The sequence below is a fragment of the Miniopterus schreibersii genome (genome assembly GCF_964146895.1).
Source record: "Miniopterus schreibersii genome assembly, chromosome: 1".
Lineage (NCBI taxonomy): Eukaryota > Metazoa > Chordata > Mammalia > Chiroptera > Miniopteridae > Miniopterus > Miniopterus schreibersii.
This window is the reverse complement of record NC_138101.1, coordinates 91241164-91263773: the sequence shown is the minus strand read 5'-3', so window position 1 is coordinate 91263773 and position 22610 is coordinate 91241164. Positions and strand designations below refer to the sequence as shown.

General features: G+C 36.4%; 1 protein-coding gene across 1 annotated transcript in view; it reads left to right on the top strand.

Annotated features, from left to right (window-relative positions):
• The window catches only part of SEC23A (SEC23 homolog A, COPII coat complex component), a 53523-nt gene extending 33245 nt beyond the window's left edge, over nt 1-20278 (top strand). Inside the window, exons 14-20 of the mRNA XM_081132799.1 lie at nt 3855-4008; nt 7134-7211; nt 9429-9590; nt 11731-11817; nt 13641-13796; nt 15459-15524; nt 18882-20278. Coding sequence (XP_080988925.1) covers nt 3855-4008; nt 7134-7211; nt 9429-9590; nt 11731-11817; nt 13641-13796; nt 15459-15524; nt 18882-18971 — 793 coding nt within the window. The 3' untranslated portion in view covers nt 18972-20278. The remainder of the gene's footprint in view (nt 1-3854; nt 4009-7133; nt 7212-9428; nt 9591-11730; nt 11818-13640; nt 13797-15458; nt 15525-18881) is intronic.
• Nucleotides 20279-22610: the final 2332 nt, after the last annotated feature.

Here is a 22610-nt window from a genome sequence, read left to right as displayed (position 1 = left end):
TTAATGAATTACTGCTATTTTATTACATAATATTAAATTAATCCCTTAGATTAAAATTTTCACTTAACTTTTAATTGGTTTTAGTCAGTGCATTAACATGGTGAAAAAAGAATACATAGTAATTTTAATTAGGTAAATTTTACCAGTAATAATTGAATTAAAGACCAATGAGGCTAAATAACATATTACTAAACTATGAATGGATAAACAGTGAGATCAAGCAAGAAATCAAAAGATACCTTGAAACAAATGAAAATGAGTACACAGCAACCCAAAATCTGTGGGACATAGAGAAAGCAGTCCTAAGAGGGAAATTCATAGTATTACAGGCCTCTCTCAAGAAACGAAAAATCTCAAGTAAGTAGTCTAATTTTACACTTAAAGGAACTAGAAAAAGAACAAGCAAAGCCCTGAGTCAGTAGAAGAAAGGAAATAATGAAGATCAGAGTAGAAATAAATGAAATAAACGAGTCTAAAAAACAATGCCATAGATCATTGAAACCAAGAGCTGGTACCTTGAAAAGATGAAAAAGATTGACAAACATTTAACCAAACTCATCAAGAAAAAACAAGAGAGGACTCAAATAAATGATATCAGAAATGGAAGAGAAGAAGTAACAACCGACACCAAAGAAATTCAAAGGACTGTAAGAAAATATTATGAACAACTATATGCCAACAAATTGGACAACCTGGGTGAAATGAATAAATTCCTAGAAACATACAATCTTCCAAAACTGAGTCAGGAAGAATCAGATAATCTGAGTAGACAGATTACAACTTGAAACAGTAATAAAAAAACTCCCAACAGTCCATCCCTGCGTGGCTCTCCTAGGATCGAGGTGATCGGGGTTCGATTCCTGCTCAGGGCACATGCCCAGATTGCGGGCTTGATCCCCAGTCAGGGGCGTGCAGGAGGCAGCTGATCAATGACTCTCTCATCATTGATGTTTCTATCTCTCTCTCTCCCTCTCCTTTCCTCTCTGAAATCAATAAATATATATTTAGAAAACAACAACAAAAACTCCCAACAAACAAAAGTCCTGAACCCAATGGCTTCACAGGTGAATTTTACCCAACATTCAAAGAAAAACTAACACCTATCCTTCTCAAACTATTCCAAAAAATTCAAGAGGAGGGAACACTCCCAAGCTCATTTTTATGAGGTCATTGTTATCCTAATTCCAAAACCAGATATAGACACTTCAAAGAAAGAAAGTTATAGGTCAGTATCTCTAATGATCATAGATGCTAAAATCCTCAACAAAATATTAGCAAACTGGATCCAGCGGTATATTAAAACGATCATACACCATCATCAAATGGGATTTATTCTGGGGATGCAAGAGTGGTATAATTTCCCCAAATCAATAAATGTGATACATCACATAAACAAAATGAAGGATAAAAACCACATGACCGTATCAATAGATGCAGAAAAGGCATTTGATAAAACCCAGCACCCATTTATGATAAAATCTCTCAGCAAAGTGGAAATAGAGGGAACATACCTCAACATAATAAAAGCTATACACAAACCCACAGCCAATGTGATACTCAATGGGCAAAAACTACAATTGTTCCCCTTAAGATCAGGACAAGACAGGGATGTCTGCTTTCACCACTCTTACTCAACATAGTACGGGAATTCCTAGCCATAGCAATCCGATAAGAAGAAGAAATAAAATGCATCTAAAGTGGAAAGGAAGAAGTAAAACTGTCATTTGCAGATGATATGATACTGTATACAGAGAACCCTAAAGATTCCACTAAAAAACTACTAAAGCTGATAAATGAATTCAGTAAAGTAGGATACAAAATAAATATCCAGAAATCAGTTGCACTTATATACACCAATAGTGAACTATCAGAAAGGGAAACTAAGAAAGCAAACCCATTTATAATTGTATCAAAATAAAATCCCCAGGAATAATTTTTTTTAATAGGTCATTATTGATTTCAGAGAGAGGAAGGGAAAGGGGGAGAGAGAAGGATAGAAACAACAATGATAAGAGGTCGAGCCTGCATCCCAGGCATGTGCCCTTACTGGGAATTGTACCGTGATCTCCTGGATCCTAGATCGATGCTCAACCGCTGAGCCATGCCGGCTGGGCCCTAGGAATAAATTTAACCAAGAATGTAAAAGACTTGTCCTTGGAAAATTAAAAGACACTGAAAAAAGAAATATTCAATGCAATTCCTCTCAAGATATCAATGGCATACTTCACAGAACTGGAACAAATATTCCAAAAATTTTGACTCAGAATAGCCACAGCAATCTTGAGAAAAAAAGAACAAAGTTGGAGGAATCATGCTACTTGATATCAAACTATACTAAAAGGTCATAGTTATCAAAACCATGGTGCTTGCATTGAACAGACATCATATAGGTCAATGGAACAGGATAGAGAGTTGAGAAATAAACCCATGCCTTTATGATCGATTAATATTTGACAGAGGAGAAAAGAGCATACAGTGGAGTAAAGATAGTCTCTTCAGTAAACGGTGTTTGGGAAATTGGACATATACATGCAAAAAAAATGAAACTAGACCACCTTCTCACACCATACGCAAGAATAAACTCAAAATGGATTAAAAACTTTAAAATGTTAGACTCAAAACCTTCCAAATCCTAGAAGAAAACATCTTGGAAATTTCTCATAGCAATATTTTTTCTAATATATCTCAACTGGCAAGGGAAACAAAAGAAAAAAGTAAACAAATTGGACTACATCAAACTAAAAAGTTTTTCACAGCGAAGGAAACCATCAACAATATGAAAAGACAACTGACTGAATGGGAGAACATATTCACCAATGATACATCTGATAAGGGGTTCATATCCAAAATGTATAAAGAACTTACACCACTCTATGCCAAAAAACAAAACTCCAATTAAAAAATGGGCAAAAGGACCTCAATGGACACTTCTCCAAAGAGGATATATAGGCCCATAGACAAATGAAAAAATGCTCAATGTCACTAATCATCAGAGAAATTCAAACTAAACTACAATGAGATATCAACTTACACCTGTCAGAATGGCTGTCATCAGTCAGTCAACAAACAAGTGTTGAGGATGTGAGAAAAGGAACCCCATGTACACTGTTGGTGGGAATGCAGATTGGTGCAGCCACAGTGGAAAGCAATATGGAGTTATCTCAAAAAGCTAAAAATGAAACTGCCTTATGACCCAACAATTCCACTTCTGGGAATATATCTGAAGAAACCTGAAACACTGATTCGAAGGAATATATGCACCCTATGTTTACTGCCTTGTTATTTGCAATAGCCAAGATTTGGAAGCAGCCCAAGTACCCATCAGTAGATGAGTGGGTAAAAAAGCAGTGGTATATCTACGTGATGGAATACTAGTTGGCCGTAAAAAAGAAGGAAATCTTACCTATTGCGACAGCTTGGATGCACCTGGATAGTATTATACTAAGTGAAATAAGCCAGTCAGAGAAAGACAAGTATCATGTAATTTCTCTTATATGTGGAATTTAATGAACAAAATAAACTAACAAAGAAAATAGAAACAGACTCATAGATACAGAGAACAGACTAAGAGCTGTCGGAGGGGGAGTAGGGTTGGAGAGCAGGGTGAAAAGATGAAGGGATGAAACAAACAAAACTCATAGCCCTGGCTCATGTAGCTTGGTTGGAGCATCTTCCCATATACCAAAAGGTGGCAGGTTTGGTTTCTGGTCAGGGCACATCTAGATAATACTGGAATTTTAAAATATTGGAGTAATTTTCTGTACCTTTTTAATTTAAATATGTGTGACAGCCCAACTTTGATATCATGAATATACTAATTTAGCAGTATTTCTGTGCTTTCTTCTTGTCTTTAGTTGGGCAGATGCTCAAACTCAAATCCAAAACATTGCTGCATCTTTTGACCAGGAGGCTGCTGCCATTCTTATGGCCAGGCTGGCAATATATAGAGCAGAAACCGAGGAAGGGCCAGATGTGCTTAGATGGCTAGACAGACAGCTCATTCGACTGGTAAGAAGTGAACATCATGCTTTTCTAAATCTGTGCCTTTATTTATAGTAAATGTTTGTTGCTGATAATCTTTTTCGAAGTTCTTAGCAGTGTAACTGGAAACTGTATGAGGGACTACTATTCAAGTTGCTGTGTAAAAGGCATAATAATGAATAGTTGATTTCACTTACCTCTTCTAATAAACTAAAATGCCTTTTTTCCTTAAAATGAAAGTGACAATTATGTAACATCTTATTTTTCTTTTGGCTCGTATAACATTAGTTTCAAACATAATACTAAATTACTATAACTGTTTTTACTGCTTTTTTTTGCATATTTTTCTTTATTGCTATGGTTTTAGTTTTTTATTTTCATTTTACCAGGGATTTTTAAGAGAAATTAATTGGGATATAAGAATTATACATAATATAACTAAATAAATATAGTAATAAATATAATAAATATAGATGTCTTGATTAGCTGGATCTAGATTACCGAAGTGTGTGTTAAGTTGATAATGATGGGTTTTTAACATGTAAGGAACTTATTACTTACATTATGACCTAGAGTTTAAGTTATTTTCCTAATGCTCCACTGTTACTCAATAGACTCTGGCCTATTATTTCCTTCTCAAACACCCTGGTGAGAACTCTCTGCTAAGCTATCTTATTTCTATTTGTAAGGAGGCTTTTGTGCTCTTTGTCTAGCTTTTCATGTAGTTTTTAAAACATTCTTGAGTGAACTAATCTTAGTTTAATAAAGTTAGCCATTTTTGTCACATCATTCAGAACTTTTTTTTAATTTTCTCTCTAAGAGTGTTTTTACACTAGCACCTTTCTGTGAAGAACGCAGTGCTATGACATCAGCATGTCCTTTTTTAACAAGAGACATGAAGCCTCTCATAGAGTTAGCCATCGATCGTACACCATCAGTACAAACGCCAACACAATTCCTCCAAGAAACTTTTTGTTCCCAGATAGGAAGATAAAACATTAAATATATTTTGACCTTTGCTTGTTTAGGGCAGCGGAAAAGTTTTCTTGAATTTCACTATTATTTAGCAATTTGACATGAAATTGGTGAAATCTGTTGATTCATCAACCTGAATAGAGAAGCTGTTATTTTTCAGCTAATTACACAAACCTCTTAGCATCAGGTAATGTGCTATCAGTGCATTTACCTATTATATGGGTTTAAGATGGAACTTTTCAGTTTCTCAGATTGCATTTTGTCCCAGCATTTTATTTATGGGTAATTTTACATATTGGCATTATTAGGTTCTCATCAACCCTGTGACTTTTCCTTTTCTGGGTAATAAGTTGTGCCCTGAAATACCTTGCTTCCTGAGACTTTTGACTGAATGTGACTTTAGCAAACACTTTATTAATTTGAGGTTCTAAAAGCTATTTGAAGGAATCAGCACCTTTATTTGTCAAATGGCTGTGATTCATAGTAAAGTCCTTTTTCTCTTTTGCTGGAGCTATTAGCCTTTGTAGGTGATCACATATGACAAAAAATTGAATAGTACAAACTTGGGTTATCAGCTTATGTAAAAACCATTGATAAGCAGATTTCATGGTGAAGATGGAAATTTTTTGTGTCCCTTCTTGCATGAGTTAGTGAAATGACTCAGAAAGATTATAATTCTTCAGATTTCTCTGTAGTATTATGTCTAGAGTCTTTCTCTATTATCTAGAGTCTCACACCTCAGTTTCAAAAATTGCCATATTGGCCCTGGCAGGTGTGGCTCAGTTGGTTGGGTGTTGTTCTGTGCACTAAAAGGTTATTGATTTGATTCCTGGTCAGGGCACATGCCCAGGTTGGGGCCCAGTCCCCGGTAGGGGGCGTGTAGGAGACAGCCTATTGATGACGTTTCTCTGTCATCAATGTTTCTATCTATCTCTCTTCTCTAAAAAAAAAAAAAATCAATAAAAACATTTTAAAAGCAAAAATTTTGGACTTAAGTATCAGATACATCCCACTTTGGAAATTATCCTTTCGGACATCCCCAGTTACACATGCATAAAAGTCGGCAATCTTTTCATTACCCTCACTATCCATAATACCAGATTTGCCTAATGCTTTATTTTAACAGAATCCTAGGCACATAGAAAATGTGTATATTTAATATAATGTGATTGATAGTTCTGAATAATGCTTGACATATTGGCTTTTTCACATCTTTTCAATGTATTTGATATTCTAAATCTCTTCAAGCATAATAGATATTCTAGGTCAGCACTATCCAGGAAAACTTTCTGCAGTGGTGGAAATACCTATAGTTTGCACTGTCCATTATGGCACTACTACCCACATGTGGCTATTGAGCACTTCAAATACAATGGCTAGTGCAACTGAGGAACTGGATTTTTATTTAATTTTAATTACTTTAAATTGCCACATGTAGCTAGTGGCTGTCATATTAGATAGCGAAGATTATTATCTTAATCTGTAAGTTTCACCAATGAAGCATAATTAGGAAACACTGAAGACCCCCAAACTCTTATTCCCAGATACTAAGATCTGTTTTCTAAGGATTAACTCTATAACTGTAGCATTTCTTTTCTTTTCTTTTTTTAAAAATCTTTTCTCAATTGACTATTTATTATTTTTATTGATTTCAGAGAGAGGATGGGAGAGGGAGAGGGAGAGAGCTAGAAACATCAATGATGAGAGAGTCATTGATCCACTGCCTCCTGCACACCCCCGACTGGGGATCAATCCCGCAACCCGGGCATGTGCCCTGACTGGGAATCAAACCGCCATCTCCTGGATCCTAGGTCGATGCTCAACCACTGAGCCACGCCCAGCCGGGCTACAACTGTAGCATTTCTATCCTTTGGATAACTGTGGTTCTGAAATGATTTTTCCTGGAAGCAAAAAATGTGATCAGATCAAGTACCCCTTCTTATGTGCTCTACAAGGCATAACAAATTCATAAATGATATAATACTTTCTTCTGAAATTCAAATGTATTCCTTTGGTTGTAATCAGTCTTTTAGTAAGTCTATAAGTAACATTCCAGTTTTATCCTATATCAATTTTCTACCCCTAAAGAATAATAACTTTAAAAAATAGAATATGTATAGGTCACAGTTTTAATTCTATGCCAGGAAGTATATTTCTAACAGTCTACTTTTATTTAGTGTCAGAAATTTGGAGAGTATCACAAAGATGACCCAAGTTCCTTCAGATTTTCAGAAACTTTCTCCCTTTATCCACAGGTGAGTAGATAAAAGATCTGTGTTCTTTTCTTTGTGTTAATAAAGCACTGGGTCTCACTTTCCATATTGACATATTACTCAACTTACAGAACCTATTGTATTGGGTTATTCTTTTGGTTAGGTAACTTTCAGGATAGCTAAAAAATGCATATTGTGCTGTGAGTAGTCAGTGAAAAAAGTATATGGTATTTTTATGTTGGCCTTGCAAATAGTCATTTTATTTTGGTGAATAAAAATCTACACTACAACCCTACTATGGAATAGAATTAGGGGTAGGCCAGATTAGCTTTCCCTCTGATGTAAAGGATCTAATTACAGTGGTACCAAAAGAACTTCACCTGAAGTAATTTTACCAATCAACTGGTCGTACAGCATGGTTTCAGCACCTAAGAACAGTTTTATGGGCACATACCAGATAAATAGAAAGGAAGCTAATGTGATTTATCTTACAGAAGATTTTTCATTTGGGCAGTGGAATCTATCCCTCTATCTGTTGTTTTGATAGATATTTTTAAAAGTGTAGATTGTTTATATAATGAGTAACAGATAACATTTATTCAACTAAATACTATGTGCAAGGAAGTTTAGGAGAATAAAGATGATGTCGATTCTATTTTTAAGGAGCTTTCAATCTGAAGGGTGAGATCACAGAACTGAAAATGAGAAATGGTATGAGAGATATATAGAATGTAGAGGAAACTGAAAGGAATCCTTCCAAATGGATGGTTAGATACATATTTATAGAAGAGATGGCATTTTAGTTCATCCTGGAAGGATGATTAATATTGATAAGTGGAAATTAAAATTTTTGCTCATGAAAACTTTGTTTAAAGCTTCAACTTTCTTTTCAGAGCTCCTCTTACATTTTTTGGAAGATGTGTTATTGATCTGTAACCTAGAAACTCCATGTTTATAGAGGGAGACTTCTCTAAACCTCTGGTGAAGTTTTAAAGAACTGGGAAAAGGCAGAGTCCACTTATCTTAAGGCAGGCAGAAAACCTTGCTGCTTTGGGTATTCTCGACCCTCATTTTTATAGCAGAAACTAATAGAAAAGGGAATGAGGGTATTAGCTTAAGTATTTGACTAAATTCTCCACACTTTCTTTGCTTTCTCTTCTTTCCCTACTCTAAACCTCCTCTTTAGGCTTTTAAATTCTGAGAAATCTGGGCATCCCATCTTTTCCCCTCTATGGGAAATACAGACCAGAAGACCCAGAAAGACATTTTTACTTTGGGTTTTCAAAGCCTGATGATCTTCTAAAGGGTGAAATAGACTAAATTTAACGGAGATCTTGATCTTCAAAATATTTAACTCCAAATTTACCAGTTACACATTCATATGAATAAACAAGAATGGCTGAAGTGGTAAGGGATGAGAGAACCTCTCAGTGCATTAGGAAAAGGAATGAGAATTTCAGTGAGTGGTATGTGTTGGGGAGGAATGTGTAGATACTTGAGACCCAAGGGCTGAGGGAAGGTGAGAGAAGTAACTGAAAGGCAAATGGGCGGCGGTACTTTGAAGCCGATCCTATTGATTGTATCAAAGACCCTTTGACTGTGTCAGAGGACAGTGGAACTGTCCTTCACTCAGGTTTCACTCTCCCCTTTCCTGATATCTCATATGAGGAGTGAGTGGAAGGGGAGACAGTGAAAGTAGAAAGGATGAATGAAACAGTGTAGGGATTGCTGCTTAGAGATAGGAAGGCCTTAAATATTAAGAAACAAGTGGGTGTAGGTAAGTCCTTTTAAAATATCAGTGCAGACTCTTTCCAGTGCAGTTTGTGGGAACTATACAAAAAGCAGAAAGTCTGTTAATCTATTTTTATGTTCTCCTAGAGTATTTTGGTGGTGTTAATGAATAATAATAAAAAAGCCCAAAGATGTGGTTAGAGAGCTGAGGAACCAAAACAAAGAATGCTGATAATGTACCACCTGGCATCAGCCTCTGAAAAACTTAAATCTAAGCTAGGGGGTTTTGTCTCTATTTTTCTTTTTCTTTTGAGTCACCTCTTTAATTTTATAATTGTTGAATTATATTTTTAAGTAACTGATAAATACCATGAATAAGATTATTTCTGAGGAATACAGTTTAGAATGTTGTTATAACTTATTTTATTGTGGTTTTAGTAGTTGTAATCAAATGCTTTTTATAATAGTAAACTCCTATTTGCAATATTAAAATCATTAAAAGGCTATCTCATACGTTTTATCTTGTAGTTTATGTTTCACTTAAGAAGGTCTCCTTTCTTGCAAGTTTTTAACAATAGCCCTGATGAGAGTTCATATTATCGTCACCATTTCATGCGTCAAGATCTGACCCAGTCTCTGATCATGATTCAACCTATTCTGTATGCATATTCTTTTAGTGGACCACCAGAGGTAAGAGGGACATAAAAAACTGGTTTTGTTACGGTGATGTGTGCCATTAAAAAGTGAAAACAACTGACTTTTTCTTGGAATGCAGTTACTAAATATGAGAATTTAATTCAAGAATAATTATCTTAAGTTATTCATGTATTTATTTAAAATATTTATATGTGCTTAACTATGTGCTAGACTCCATGGTAGGCCATTTTAGGAAATCGTTTAAAAAATAATGAAACAGTGAGATGGAAGAGGCTTTTAAGATCGTTTTGTCCAGTCATTTTGTTGATCAAATCCTCTAGGGCTTATGATTTTTATGTCTTTAACAATGTCAAGAGGTGATGATGATTCTAGAATTTGTAGCTTATTCCAGAGTTTAGTGTCTGAACGAAGCCTCTTGTTTTAATATCTCATTTTCCTCTTGGATGTAAGCTCCGGGCGATTATATAGATGTGCACTTAGAAAAAAGATAAAGTCGTCCATTTAGTGTCCTTAACAAATTGTCCCACTTATTTTAACTTATTATCAAGTAAATAGTTTTTATTCTGTAGTTAGAATCGTCTGTTTTATCATTTAAAAGTATATTATGACCATATTTGAAAATAATACTTTGAGAAAGGTCAGTATAAGGAGAATATTTATAATACCTATTGATAACGATCCCTCACAAGGCCTTTACTTACTGTTTTGTAAAAAGAAAAAGTGGATAAAATGTTTTATTTTGTTACTACAGTTGTTTTAGTATTTATCTCAGTTTCTACTTTTTTAGGAAAATATATATTTTTAATATGTTGATCTAGCTATATATTTGGTCTTGTAGTTCTTTGAATCAGGAAAGTTATAGAAATAACTTTAAAATATTTTCAGAGTACGATATCTAAATTGTAGACACCTGGAAAAAGTAGAATAGTGTTTAGAAGAAAACTGGAATCCGATCGTTTTCAGTGCCTGCTCCTCTCAAGTTCCAGCCTTTCCATTTAGTCTATGAGTCCCATTAGCTTCATTTTCTTAGGCTTTGCCTTTGGAGTTATCCTCTTTCTTTCCTGCATTATCATTATTTCTCTCTATCTGGATTATTCTTATTAACATGGAAACCTTAGAAGCACTCATGTTAAAAGAATCAAACAAAAAACCCTTCACTTGACATTTTTTCTAATTGCCACCCCATTTCCCTGGTTTAGGTCACAGCCAAACTCAGAATCTACTTGTTTGTATTTTCTTACCTCATATTCTCTTCTCAACCTGTGTTAGTCAGACTTTTGTCCCTAACATCATACTGAAACAACTCTTAATAACATCCTAGCCCAGGCATGGCTCAGCAGTTGAGTGTCGACCCAGGATCCAGGCGATCGGGGTTCGATTCCCGGTCAGGGCACATGCCCGGGTTGTGGGCTCGATCCCGTCAGAGGTATGCGGGAGGCAGCCGATCAATGACGACTCTCTCGTCATTGATGTTTCTATCTCTCTCCCTCTCCCTTCCTCTCTCTGAAATCAATAAAGATATTTAAAAAACAAAAAACAATGTCCTACGTCTTGCCAGAACTCTCAACAGTATTTTCCTAGTGAGGACTCCTTGCAGACCTTTTGCCCTAGGCTTCTGTGACACCTATAATACCTGCCGGTTTCTCCCTACTTATGGCCTGTTCCTGCTCAGGCTCCTTTTGCTGCTGGCTTCTCCCTTTCAGACCTCCGAGTGTCATGCTCCAGGACTCTGGCTTCTTCTCTGTCTTCCCTCTCTCTACGTGATGCAGTCGAATCTCATAGGTTTAATTACCATCTTCATTCATGTGATACCCAAATTTATGTCATTAGATCAGGCCACTCCCTTTCATTTCATATTCCCTACTTTCCGTATACTCCAAACTTGCTCTCTCCCAAGCTTTTCCCATCTTATTCAGTGGTCCCACCGTCAAGCTTATGAGTCATCCTTGATTTCTTCTTGATTCTATTCTATTCTATTTTTCAATTGTTAACCTCAGCTTAGAGATTTCTAAGAAAATAAAGTTAGAATATGCCATGAGAATTCATAATAGCAAGAGGTTTTAAGTAATATGTGAATTTTAAAATTTTAAATTAATAGATCCTGGAAGGACCTTTTGTGTGTTTAAGTAACTTATTTTTCCTGCTTCCCCCTTTCTCATTTTCCTCATGTTAGCCGGTTCTTCTCGATAGCAGCAGCATTCTCGCAGATCGTATTCTTCTCATGGACACATTCTTCCAGATTTTGATTTATCATGGCGAGGTAAGACTCCATGGCATTTAAAGCTGTGCACGTAGGTGCAGTAAAGGCTTTTCCTTTCACTATATGCCTAGTGTTTTCCACTATGATAAACTTTTATTTCCATTTTTATAAAATATGTATAAAATGTGATTCTTCCTACTTCATTTGCAGTTGATTCACCTGTGGTAATTTTATCTGTTTGTTCACACATGATTAGACAATAGGTTTTACACAAAACATAGTGTTGTGAAAGTAAGAGCATTGATATATATATATATATATCAATCATACTTTTGGGTTTTAACTGAAGACATTAAGAGAGAAGAGCCAGCCTTTGTCAGTGGGCAGGCTTTCCTTTTCATTATGTATTCCACATGAAGTATTTAAAGTTTTGGGTTTTTTTGTGTTTCAAGTGAAAGTGAGTTTATTAGTGAAGTAGTGAGACAGAGAATGGGCTACCCCACAGATGGAGCAGCCCTCCCTTTAGCCTAAAGTTTTAAACAATAATCTGCATGATCCCAAAAACTCATTTAAAGCCTAAGTTCATTAAAATTTATAACTTCACTTAATTGGAATGGTAAATGATTGAAAAGAGCAGAATATTTTAGTAGCCATTAAGGTACTTAGCAGAACTCTGTTCATTCCTGCATTTATTCATTCAGCCAATATTTATGTGCTTCCTCTGTATAAAAAAACCCTGTACTCTGGATGCTCTGAAAGACAGAGATTCTTTAGTCACACTGCACTCAGGCTTATAGTCTGATATTCTAGTAACCTGTGCTATTTGTTTTTCAGTTTTTAAAAAAGTGTAAATGATTTTTGATTTGCACTGTAATAGTTAAGGCATTGCTCAAAATATCTTTTTAAGTAATATTATTTGGGACTTTTAAAAGATTTATTAATTGATACCAGTTACTTATAATGCCCTTTACTTGTTTTTTTTAATGAGTTAACAAAGAAACAGCTTTTTCACATTTTCTGTTACCTGTGGATGTTTTACTGAGTTCACAGCACTTTTCCATGTTTTTAATAACCTCACAAACAGTTCTCAGTGCCTGCCTCCTGTCACTGTTTGTCTAACAGTTTACTGAGCAACATTATTATTTATTAATGCTCTTTACTTTTTAAAAGTAATGCCTCTAACGTGGTAAAGCTAGGTTGTTGCACCTTTTTTGTCTTTTTGATAGTGTTTGTGTCTTCAAATAGCTTGTTAATGTGCTTAAAGAAGAAATCAGAAATGCAGATGATTGTTCCTCTGTTGAATACAGAGATACAAAAACTAGATAGAGCATGTTGACTGATTTGGTTAACTTAGAAACCCAGCCAGGTTTAAATTTTTGTATCATTTAATTATATGGTTTTGGAGCCATTTACCTTAATGAAAGAATTGATTCAGATGCTCTTCTACAGGTATATTATCTTGATAATAGTATTGCTATTATTATTAAAGTTTTTATGTTTATTTATCGTGTCAGAATGTAACTCCATTGTTAAAGATTCATAATAGTAAGTAATTTAGAAGTCTCTGGGACTCTTCTGTAACAAAAATTTCCTTCATTTATCACAAGCTTAGGTAGATAGCTTTTAGTAACATTAATTTCATAAGCATAGTGTTTTAAAGTGTTTTTATTATTTTTATTTTTAAAGAAGAAATATCCTACTTGTGTATATATTTACTCAAGCATACTGAAATTAGTATTCTTAACCTTAAAAATTGAGATAAGTGGAATAACCTATAATTTTCTTATTTTCTGAAGATTATTTCCTTTGAAAAAAATGTCTTTAGTATTTTTAGATACACAAGAAATTAAAAATAATAATTCCTTCAATTGTTTTAAAATTAGACCATAGCCCAGTGGCGCAAGTCAGGATACCAGGACATGCCAGAATATGAAAATTTCCGCCACCTTCTGCAAGCCCCAGTGGATGACGCCCAGGAGATTCTTCACTCCAGATTTCCAATGCCGAGATACATCGACACTGAACATGGGGGCAGCCAGGTAAGCCCTGTTAATTTGTTTGTGTGTTTGTTTGTTGCTGCTTTTACGATGAGTTGTTCCTACTTGCCTTCCGACTTTAATTTGTATAGATTACTCTACTAGGCAAGTAGGAAGGAGATGGCAGAAGAAGGTTTCTAGGAGAAGGTATGCTTGCTTTTTGCCATAGCTTTGAGAGCAGAGCTATAAGATTATTGACTAGTTGACTAAAACTGCCAGGTTCTCCCATTTTTGCCTCCAGCCCAGCTCTAATAACAGAGCCAGGATAGTATTTTGATGGTGTGCCAGCTTCAGTTGACCAAGAAGACATGAACAGCTTGGGAAATAATTTAGTGTGCTTTTCCTTAAAGCTGTTATTTACTGGATATGAAGTTTGTGGTCACATAATTTTTTCTTTTTTCCTCATTCTATCATTCTAGTTTTCTAGAAAATATCATGTAAAGGAAGGCATTATGGTATTATAAAAGGCTTTGTGGTTTTACAATTATGTGAGGATTAAATAATTTACATGTACATATACACATGGCCCTTTGGAGGCTTTCAGAAGTCTAGGCTAGGACCCATAACTTACAGTCTTAAAGTTCTTTTTACTTCTCCTTTGTAATTTTTATTCCAGTTATAATTAATTAATTATAAATTGTTATAAGTCCATTTTACTTGCTCCTTAAAGTCAGAGATTGTGCCTTTTTCTTTTTTTCTTTTCTTTTTTTTGTATTCTTATGCCTAGCACAGTATTACAAAGTAGGTAATAAATATCGGTAACTGTTCTTCAGAAATGATAGCAATTATTATTAGGATTTTACTGTACTTACAATAGCTTCTGTGTATTGAGAATTTGCAAAGCTGATAGTTAGAACTTTACACACCATATCTCATTTGATCTTCATAATAGTCCATTTATTATCTCCGTTATACAGGTAATAAAACTGGGACTTAAATTACTGGTGGCCCAGGCAACATAGTAAATGGAGGAGTCGGGATTTGCATCCACATATTCTGACTTTAGAGCCCGTTTTCTTGTGTTAAACTGTTTACTTATAGAATAGAAAAAAAGATTTTGTATGGTACTAAATTTCAAAAAATGTGATGGCCTGTGTTCTTCCAATATGAAATAATAATTTATGACTGTTTCTCCCAATGACGTCTCACCATGTACAGTGCTATTTTCCTCTTTTATTCTGTCTTTTTCATGATAAGGCATAGTGGATAGATGGGTAAAATGTTGGGTAGTTTGTCTCATAGAATAGCCTACAGTTTTAAAAAGTTTGAGAGTCCTTGTTTAAAGTAACTATATAGGTTTTCACAGTTTTTATTTTTATCATTTTTTGGAACTTCAAACCTCTGATGATGTTTCAGACCAAGTGTTTAATAAATTTCACACTAACCTTTTCATAATTGTTGCACACATAATTTTTATATGCTGAGTTTTAGACTCAACAATTTATTATTTGTTATTAATGTTATGAATGTATGATTTATTTGTAACATAGTGACCTACATATTTCAAAATTTAGTTCATTTTTTAAAAAGTTATATTTTAATAAAATTAATTTTACCACAAAGTATTAAGTAAAGTTTATTTTAAGTGGCATAATGTATTTGTCCCACTTAATATTGACTAAGTCTGTTTTTGATGTATAATGTTATTTCTTCTTTGCTTTCAAGGCCCGTTTTCTGCTTTCAAAAGTCAACCCTTCACAGACTCATAATAATATGTATGCCTGGGGACAGGTAAGTATAAATAGCAGGTCTTGGAAGTTATTTCTTTGTGTATTTATAGTTTGTTATTTTAGTGAGAGCTACATTTTTCCTGTGTATTTGAGAACAATTTCTGTTGGAAAAGTAATGCAAAACTAAGAGTAGAAAATAGAATTAGTATTTGGTGACACCATAGAAAATAAAAAAGTGATATCAAATAGATAGAGCCCTTTCATATTCCAAATTTAGCACCACACCCTTGAGTAAAAGCATTAACGTGTATAACATAAGATAAAAGTGGTGATTTAAACTTAATGCCAGGCCATGACCCACAGAAGGCCACATACACAGTAAGCCAGGAGAGGTCATGGATTATAGTTGAGAAGGAGAAGCTAGAGGCCTGGAAATCATTATTAATATATTTTAATTTGGTAGAAGTTTTACCTTTTGGTATAATATATCAACATTTATCAAGTGTCCAATAGGCAGGACTCTATATTTGTACTTGAGGGTACACAGTAATCATTGCTGCCTTTGAAGAGCTTGTAATCTATTATTAGAGATAATATACATAACTAAGGAATTAAAATACAATGCAGAATGGGAGATGTGCTTTTAGAAAGATGTAAAGTATTATGGAGGTTAGAAGAAGACGGGAGGAAGTCACAAGATGGCAGCAGGAGAAGGGTGTGTGATCAGAAAGGGGGCATTTCCTTTTAGATGGATATTATTTCAGTAGGTGAAAATTACCTAAGGAAGGGAATTCTACGTAGAAGATAGTATGGGCTAAGGTACAGAGTACATGTAGGGACGAATAGTAGAACATAAAACTGGAAATGCATCATACAGCCAAATTGTGGAGTATCTTGAATGCCAGGCTGAAATCAATAAAGATATATTTTAAAAAAAGAGTGAGATCAACCAACTGCAATTTTTTTATAAGATTGAGTTGAGCATTTGTATTTATAATTTCAGATAAGATCTTCTAGACTATAAATTATATCCATATGTATATTTTGTCTTGACTAGGAAAAATAGATCTGGGCTTGGGTGAATTGAGGTGGAAAATTTGTATAAAATGAAAAAAAAAAGCAGGTATAATAATAAGAGAAAAAAGCAAGAGCCACCAGGTTATTATCAGTTTGTCACATTATTGAGATCTTTGCTTCTCTGTTAACTATGACAAGTATTTTAGTATTATAAAATAATAGATTTTTTATTTTTAAAAAAAAATTTGTATTAATTTCAGAGAAAGAAAGGAAGAGGGAGAGAGAGAGAAATATCAATGATGACAGAGTCATTGGATCGGCTGCCTCCTGCACTCCTCTTATTGGGGATCTAGCCCGAAACCCGGGCATGTGCCCTGACTGGGAATTGAACCGTGACCTCCAGATTCATGCGTTAATGCTCAACTACTGAGCCATGTGGGCCAGGCAGATTTTTCAAAATGGTAATAATAACAGCTAAAACATGTTGTATGGCTGCTCTGTGGGCCAGGTATTGTTCTGTTTCTCTGTACAATTTAATTCAGTCATTACAACAGCCATGTGAAATAGGTCCTGTTATTATTCTTATTTTATACATAAGGAAACTAAGACAGAGAGGTTAAGTAACTTCCTCAAAGTCACACAGGCAGTAAGTGGCAGAGCCAGGATTTGAGCCCAGGCAGTCTGGCTCCAAACTCTAAGATCTTAATCCTAGTGCTGTTGCTTTCCTTCATTATCAGGGTTTTCAAGGTCTTATATTAATGTATGAAAACACGTAATAAAATGGAATTTCCTTTGTTCAGGAGAGGGATGGTGGGTCTGTGGCTATGCAAGACCAGAACCACAGGAGCTATAAATTCTCATCTCACATTTGCCACTAACTTGCTGATCTCCTCAGAAAATTCCTTACTTTCCCCTTTAGACTTTATATATAACTTTTTTCTTGCTATAATAAAATTTCATTATTATTTTTTAATATATCTTTATTGATTTCAGAAGGGAGAGAGAGAGATAGAAACATCAATGATGAGAAAGTCATTGATTGTCTGTCTCCTGCATGCCCCCTGCTGGGGATCAAGCCCACAACCCAGGCGTGTGCCCTGACCAAGAATTGAACCCTGATCTCTTGGTTCATAGGTCAACACTCAACCACTGAGCCACACAGGCCAGGCTAAAATTTCATTATTAATGGGTTGGGTTACCAGGACCATTCTGTCAACATCATTTTCTTTAAAACAGAAGTTAGGAATTTTCCCTAACTCTTGGTAATTACTTAGAACCTGCAGAAATAAATTAAAATGACTTGAACACTTGTAAGCATAGTTTATTTTAAAAGTGATATGTTTGCTTCCTTCCAGCTGGCATTTCTGTTGAAATATGTACAATTGGAGTTTTATTATGTTTAGTAAACAGGCAGCAATAAGGAGACTTACTCTTTAGAAGTGATAAAAGCACCGATTCATTCAAGAAAATTAACACTACTTTAAAGATTAAGTTGGATATGGAGCTATTTTTAACACCAGTAGAATAGAATGTGGCTCGATTCTAGCACCAGTTATGATGCTGACCACTTGGAGTTGATTCAGACCCCACAAGTTAAAGGACATGGTCCATAACCAGACTGCCTGCACTTTAGATCCCAGCTGCAAGTGGAATCCCAAGCTTCCCACACTTTCAACCAACTAGCTACAAATCCATATGTGTGTTTAGGGGGGTTCCCACGACTCCCCTCAGGTTCAGTAATTCGATAGAACAACTCATAGAACACAGGAAAACACCTTATTTATGATTACAGTTTTATCATAAAGGTTACAAATTAGGACCAGCTAAGTGAAGAGACAGAGGTCTGGAAGGGTGCCAGATACAGAGCTCTGCCCTTTTTCCATGGAATCAGTGTGCGACATCCTCCCAGCACACTGATGTGTTTATCAGACAGAAAACTGCGCTGAGCTTTGATATCCAGAAGTTTTTTTTGGGTGGCTCCTTTCCATAGGCATGATTGATTGAGTCACTGGTGCTGATTGAACTCAATCTCCAACTCCCCCCTCCCCCTGCTCCCCCTCCCTGGAGATCCGCCTGTTTTAAAGCCCCAACACTCCAATCACGTAGTTGATCTTTCTGGTGACAGGCCTCCATCCTGAGCCATCTCTCAGCAAAAACTCAGGTGTGATCTGAGGGGCTCATGAATAACAAGACAATACTGTTGGGCAATTCCAAGGATACATGAGATCTCTCTCTCATGACCCCAGAGACAAAGGCCAGTCACATTTATTATACAGCAGGAAAATGGGTATTATTCTGCTTAAAATGATTTCCTTGTTTATTTTAAACATTTGCTTATACATTGCTTATGGGTTTTAAGGTATCACACTGTTTAAATCATAGCACGTATCTTTTTTCCTAGGAGTCTGGAGCACCTATTCTCACAGATGATGTTAGTCTGCAAGTGTTCATGGACCATTTGAAGAAACTTGCTGTGTCAAGTGCTGCTTGAAGTGCTAAACATAACATGTTAAAGACATTTAAGAAGATGAAATAATATTTCAATTTTGTTTTCTTTTTCCTTTTTCAGTTAATCTGTGGAAATCAACAGATATTTCCCTAGACTCTTTTTGTATTAGTAAGGTTTGAGACAACATAGTTAAAATGTTCATTTATAGATTAAGCTGGAATGTAAGAGCAATACGAACAAACTTACTTTGCTTGCCACAGTATTATAATTGGTTTTGGAAATTTGAGGTCTTTATAACTTAATTATGTTAAAGAGTGAAAATAGAGTTTGTTTTGTACTAAAGAGACATAACTCACTTGTCTATTGCAGATAAATCCAAGTGGCACTGAATGTCTATACTGACTTTTGAAAACTTGTTTCTTAATTTTAGCTAGAAAGTAAACAAAATCATCAACAGTAGTGATAAATGTAAACATTTTTGCCTGTTCATTGAATATTTTTCTGTGATTTTCATCACTTATGTATACACTTTTTCTGTACTTAATCTGTTAAGGCAGATTATTTTTATGATTTGTTTAGAAATTATTTGACTTTATATATGGTAATTTTCATGAAGATAATTTAATGGTTTTTGTCATTTTAGAGATGAAAAGTTTTTTGGGTAACAGTCCCCAAAATGACAATGTGAAATTCCCACACATACCCAACTTATGTGATTAAACATGATTTTTTTTAAATGGAGATGGTAAAGAAACCATTTGCGAGAATGCGTTATAGAAAGCTTCTGCTGTAAAAAATGACTGTTCTAAGTACTAAACCAAATTTGTTTTTTACTGCATGGCTTTGTTTTTCCTCCTTGTTTTTCTGAGATAAATTTTACGCTAAATTCTTCAGTATTTTAACACTATTTTGGGAGTTTACACATTGCTTTTTGTGTCTGCTTCCATTTTGTGAAATTTATTATGTTTTGGTTTTTATTGAAACAGTATTATATAATGTTTTGTTGAATTATCTCATGTGATGCTGAGTTCTCTTTTGATTATTCACTAGTATCATTCACCTTTATCTTTTAAAGTTTACTTGTAGCAAATGTTTACATTGCTAAAGCCAGATATATTTAACAAATTTACATCAAGTACTGCAAATACAAGGTGGTGCTATGATATATGCTTAGGACAGTTTTGATGATTGTATTTGCATGAACACAATTATATGATGGTAAAAGAGGCAGAAACTTTAAAAAATTGTTTATATGTTATACTTAATTAGATTAAATAAATTGCTCTGATCCATTGTATTTGAATTGGATTGTGCTAGGCATAAATAATAATAAAATGTACTTTTTCTCTTTTTTCCTGCTTATTTTGAGATCTAGTAAAGCCTGAGTAGCCAAATGTAAAAATAGAGCATTTAAAATCTTCTATCAAAAGTCATTCATTTTTTTCTGTTTAAGTTTTTATTTTTATTTTGTTTTTATTTAAAATTTTATTTTTGTTTAAAATATTACAGGTGTCCCTTTTTCTCCCCAATGACTTATTCCCCCCCGGCCCCACCCCCCCAGTCCCTCTACCCACCACTGTCCCTGTCCTTGGGTTGTGCATATATGCATATAAATTCTTTGGTTACTCTCTCCCCCTCCACACACCCACCCTCCTGCATCCCTCTGACATTTGTCAGCCTCGTCTATGCTTCCATGTCATTGAATCTATTCTGTTCATCAGTTTATTAAGTTCTTTAGATCCCACATATAAGTGAGATCATGTGCTGTTTGTCTTTCTCTGCCTGGCCTATTTCACTTAGCATAATATTCTCCAGGTCCATCCATACTGTCCCAAAGGGTATGAGATCCTCCTTCTTTACAGCTGCATAGTATTCCATGGTGTAAATGTCCCACAGCTTTTTTTATCCACTCATCTACTGATGGGCTTTTTTGCATATGACAGTTTCCTTCTGTATCTTATGCAGCATTTAAAAAATGTCCACAAGGCTTCTCAAAATCCAAGTGATGTTAAAGATGAGATGTTATTCCCCAAGATCAAATGCAAATCAAAGAATCACTGTAGGGTAAGGAAGCTCACATCTGACAAAGGAACCTGGGTGTTCAGGGCTCTGTGCAGGTAGGCTGCTGGTCCCTTTAACCACGGCCTGTTCTGCAGCCACCTAGGAATCAACCGAGTGGAGGCGGAGCTTTCGGTGATTGAAAGTAGGGGATGGAGCTACAGAGCTGTCACCCATCAGGGCTCCGCTTTGTTTTCTCTTACCTATCAGACAGCTCCTCTGGCTAGGCTGTCTTCAATCCGGAGGCGCCTAACCCTAAAACAATCTATCAGCAGGTGCCTCTTATAGAGAGTCTGCGGGCCTCACGCCCAGCGGGAGGTGAAGCCTCGCCTGCCCCGCCCCCTCGGCCGTGGCCCCGCCCCTCGGCCGTGGCCCCGCCCCCTCCACCCCGGCCCCGCCCTGGCGAGGGCGTGGTTGAGTCCGTTACTCCGGGAGCTGGAGGTGGGGGCCGCCTCCTGCGGGGGTCCTGCGTTCAGCGCCCGCGGCTGTATTTGTTCTCTGCAGCGGCCGCTGTTGCTGTTTCCCTCCTCCCTCCGAACCCGGGGTGCACGGGCCAGAGCGAGCGAGCCTCCCGCTGCCACCGCGGCGCAGAGCAGGTAACGGGGCGCGGGGGCTGCAGTGCCGCTTGGAGACCGGCGCGGTGCGGGCGCGGGGATCTGCTCCCGGTGCCGCTGCTTCAGCCCGCGGCGGCTGGCGAGTCACCCGGAGCCACCCGCCCGCCTCGAGGGGCCTCGGCCCCGAAGCCCGCGGGGGCGGGGGCACCTTGGGCAGAGGTGGCGCGGGCCGGAGGATGGGGCGGGTGGGAGCGGGGCCTCGGCAGCTGCGGGCGGGACCCCTTGGGGACCTCGCTGGACTCGGGGCGAGGCGGCAGGGACCTCGGAGGGGTGCAGGACGTGCTGGTGGAGGGAAAACTGCGGAGCTAAGTCAGAGTCAGGCACCCCAGGGAAAAGCACCCACTGATAGTAGCCTTAAGCTACTCAATTTTAAAAAAGGTTTGTGGTTTTTTTTTTTAGTTTTGTTTTTTTTTTAATTGAGAAAGGTGTTTCTACTTGGGTAGTGTTAATTACACATTCTTTGGAGACAGGCGCTTTGCAGTGAGATTTACACATTAACGTTGCTTACTTATTAGCTTTTAAATTAAAAGCTAATAACGTGAACTTTTTTCTCAAGTGACAAGTAGACAGAAGCAGGGTGACACCTTTGCGCTGAAGTGGGGCGCGGGGCTGTCGCCAGCAGGGGGAGGAATGTGATGAGGAATGCCTGCGCAGGTTTGAAAGGATGGTGGGAGTGGCACCTTGATTCTATCACTCTCATGGGTGAGAGTGGAATTACTCTTTTTTGTTTTTCTAATTTTTTAAACAGCTTTCAAATTTGTTTTAAAAAGGGCCTCTTTAGAGACAGTCTCTGGATTTTAGGGATATTCCCACTAATGCAGTAACACTTTGCAGACAAGTCCAAGGCAATTAACTATATGATTTAATTTACTGATAAAGAAGCACTTTGAATCGCTGTTACCTTTTTTGACATGTTTAATATAACCTTTTTTTATTAACCATTTGTTCACAAGAGAAATGGTGAAGGTCACCAAGTTTTAGCAGTAATGACACAGTGAGGACTCTGGGA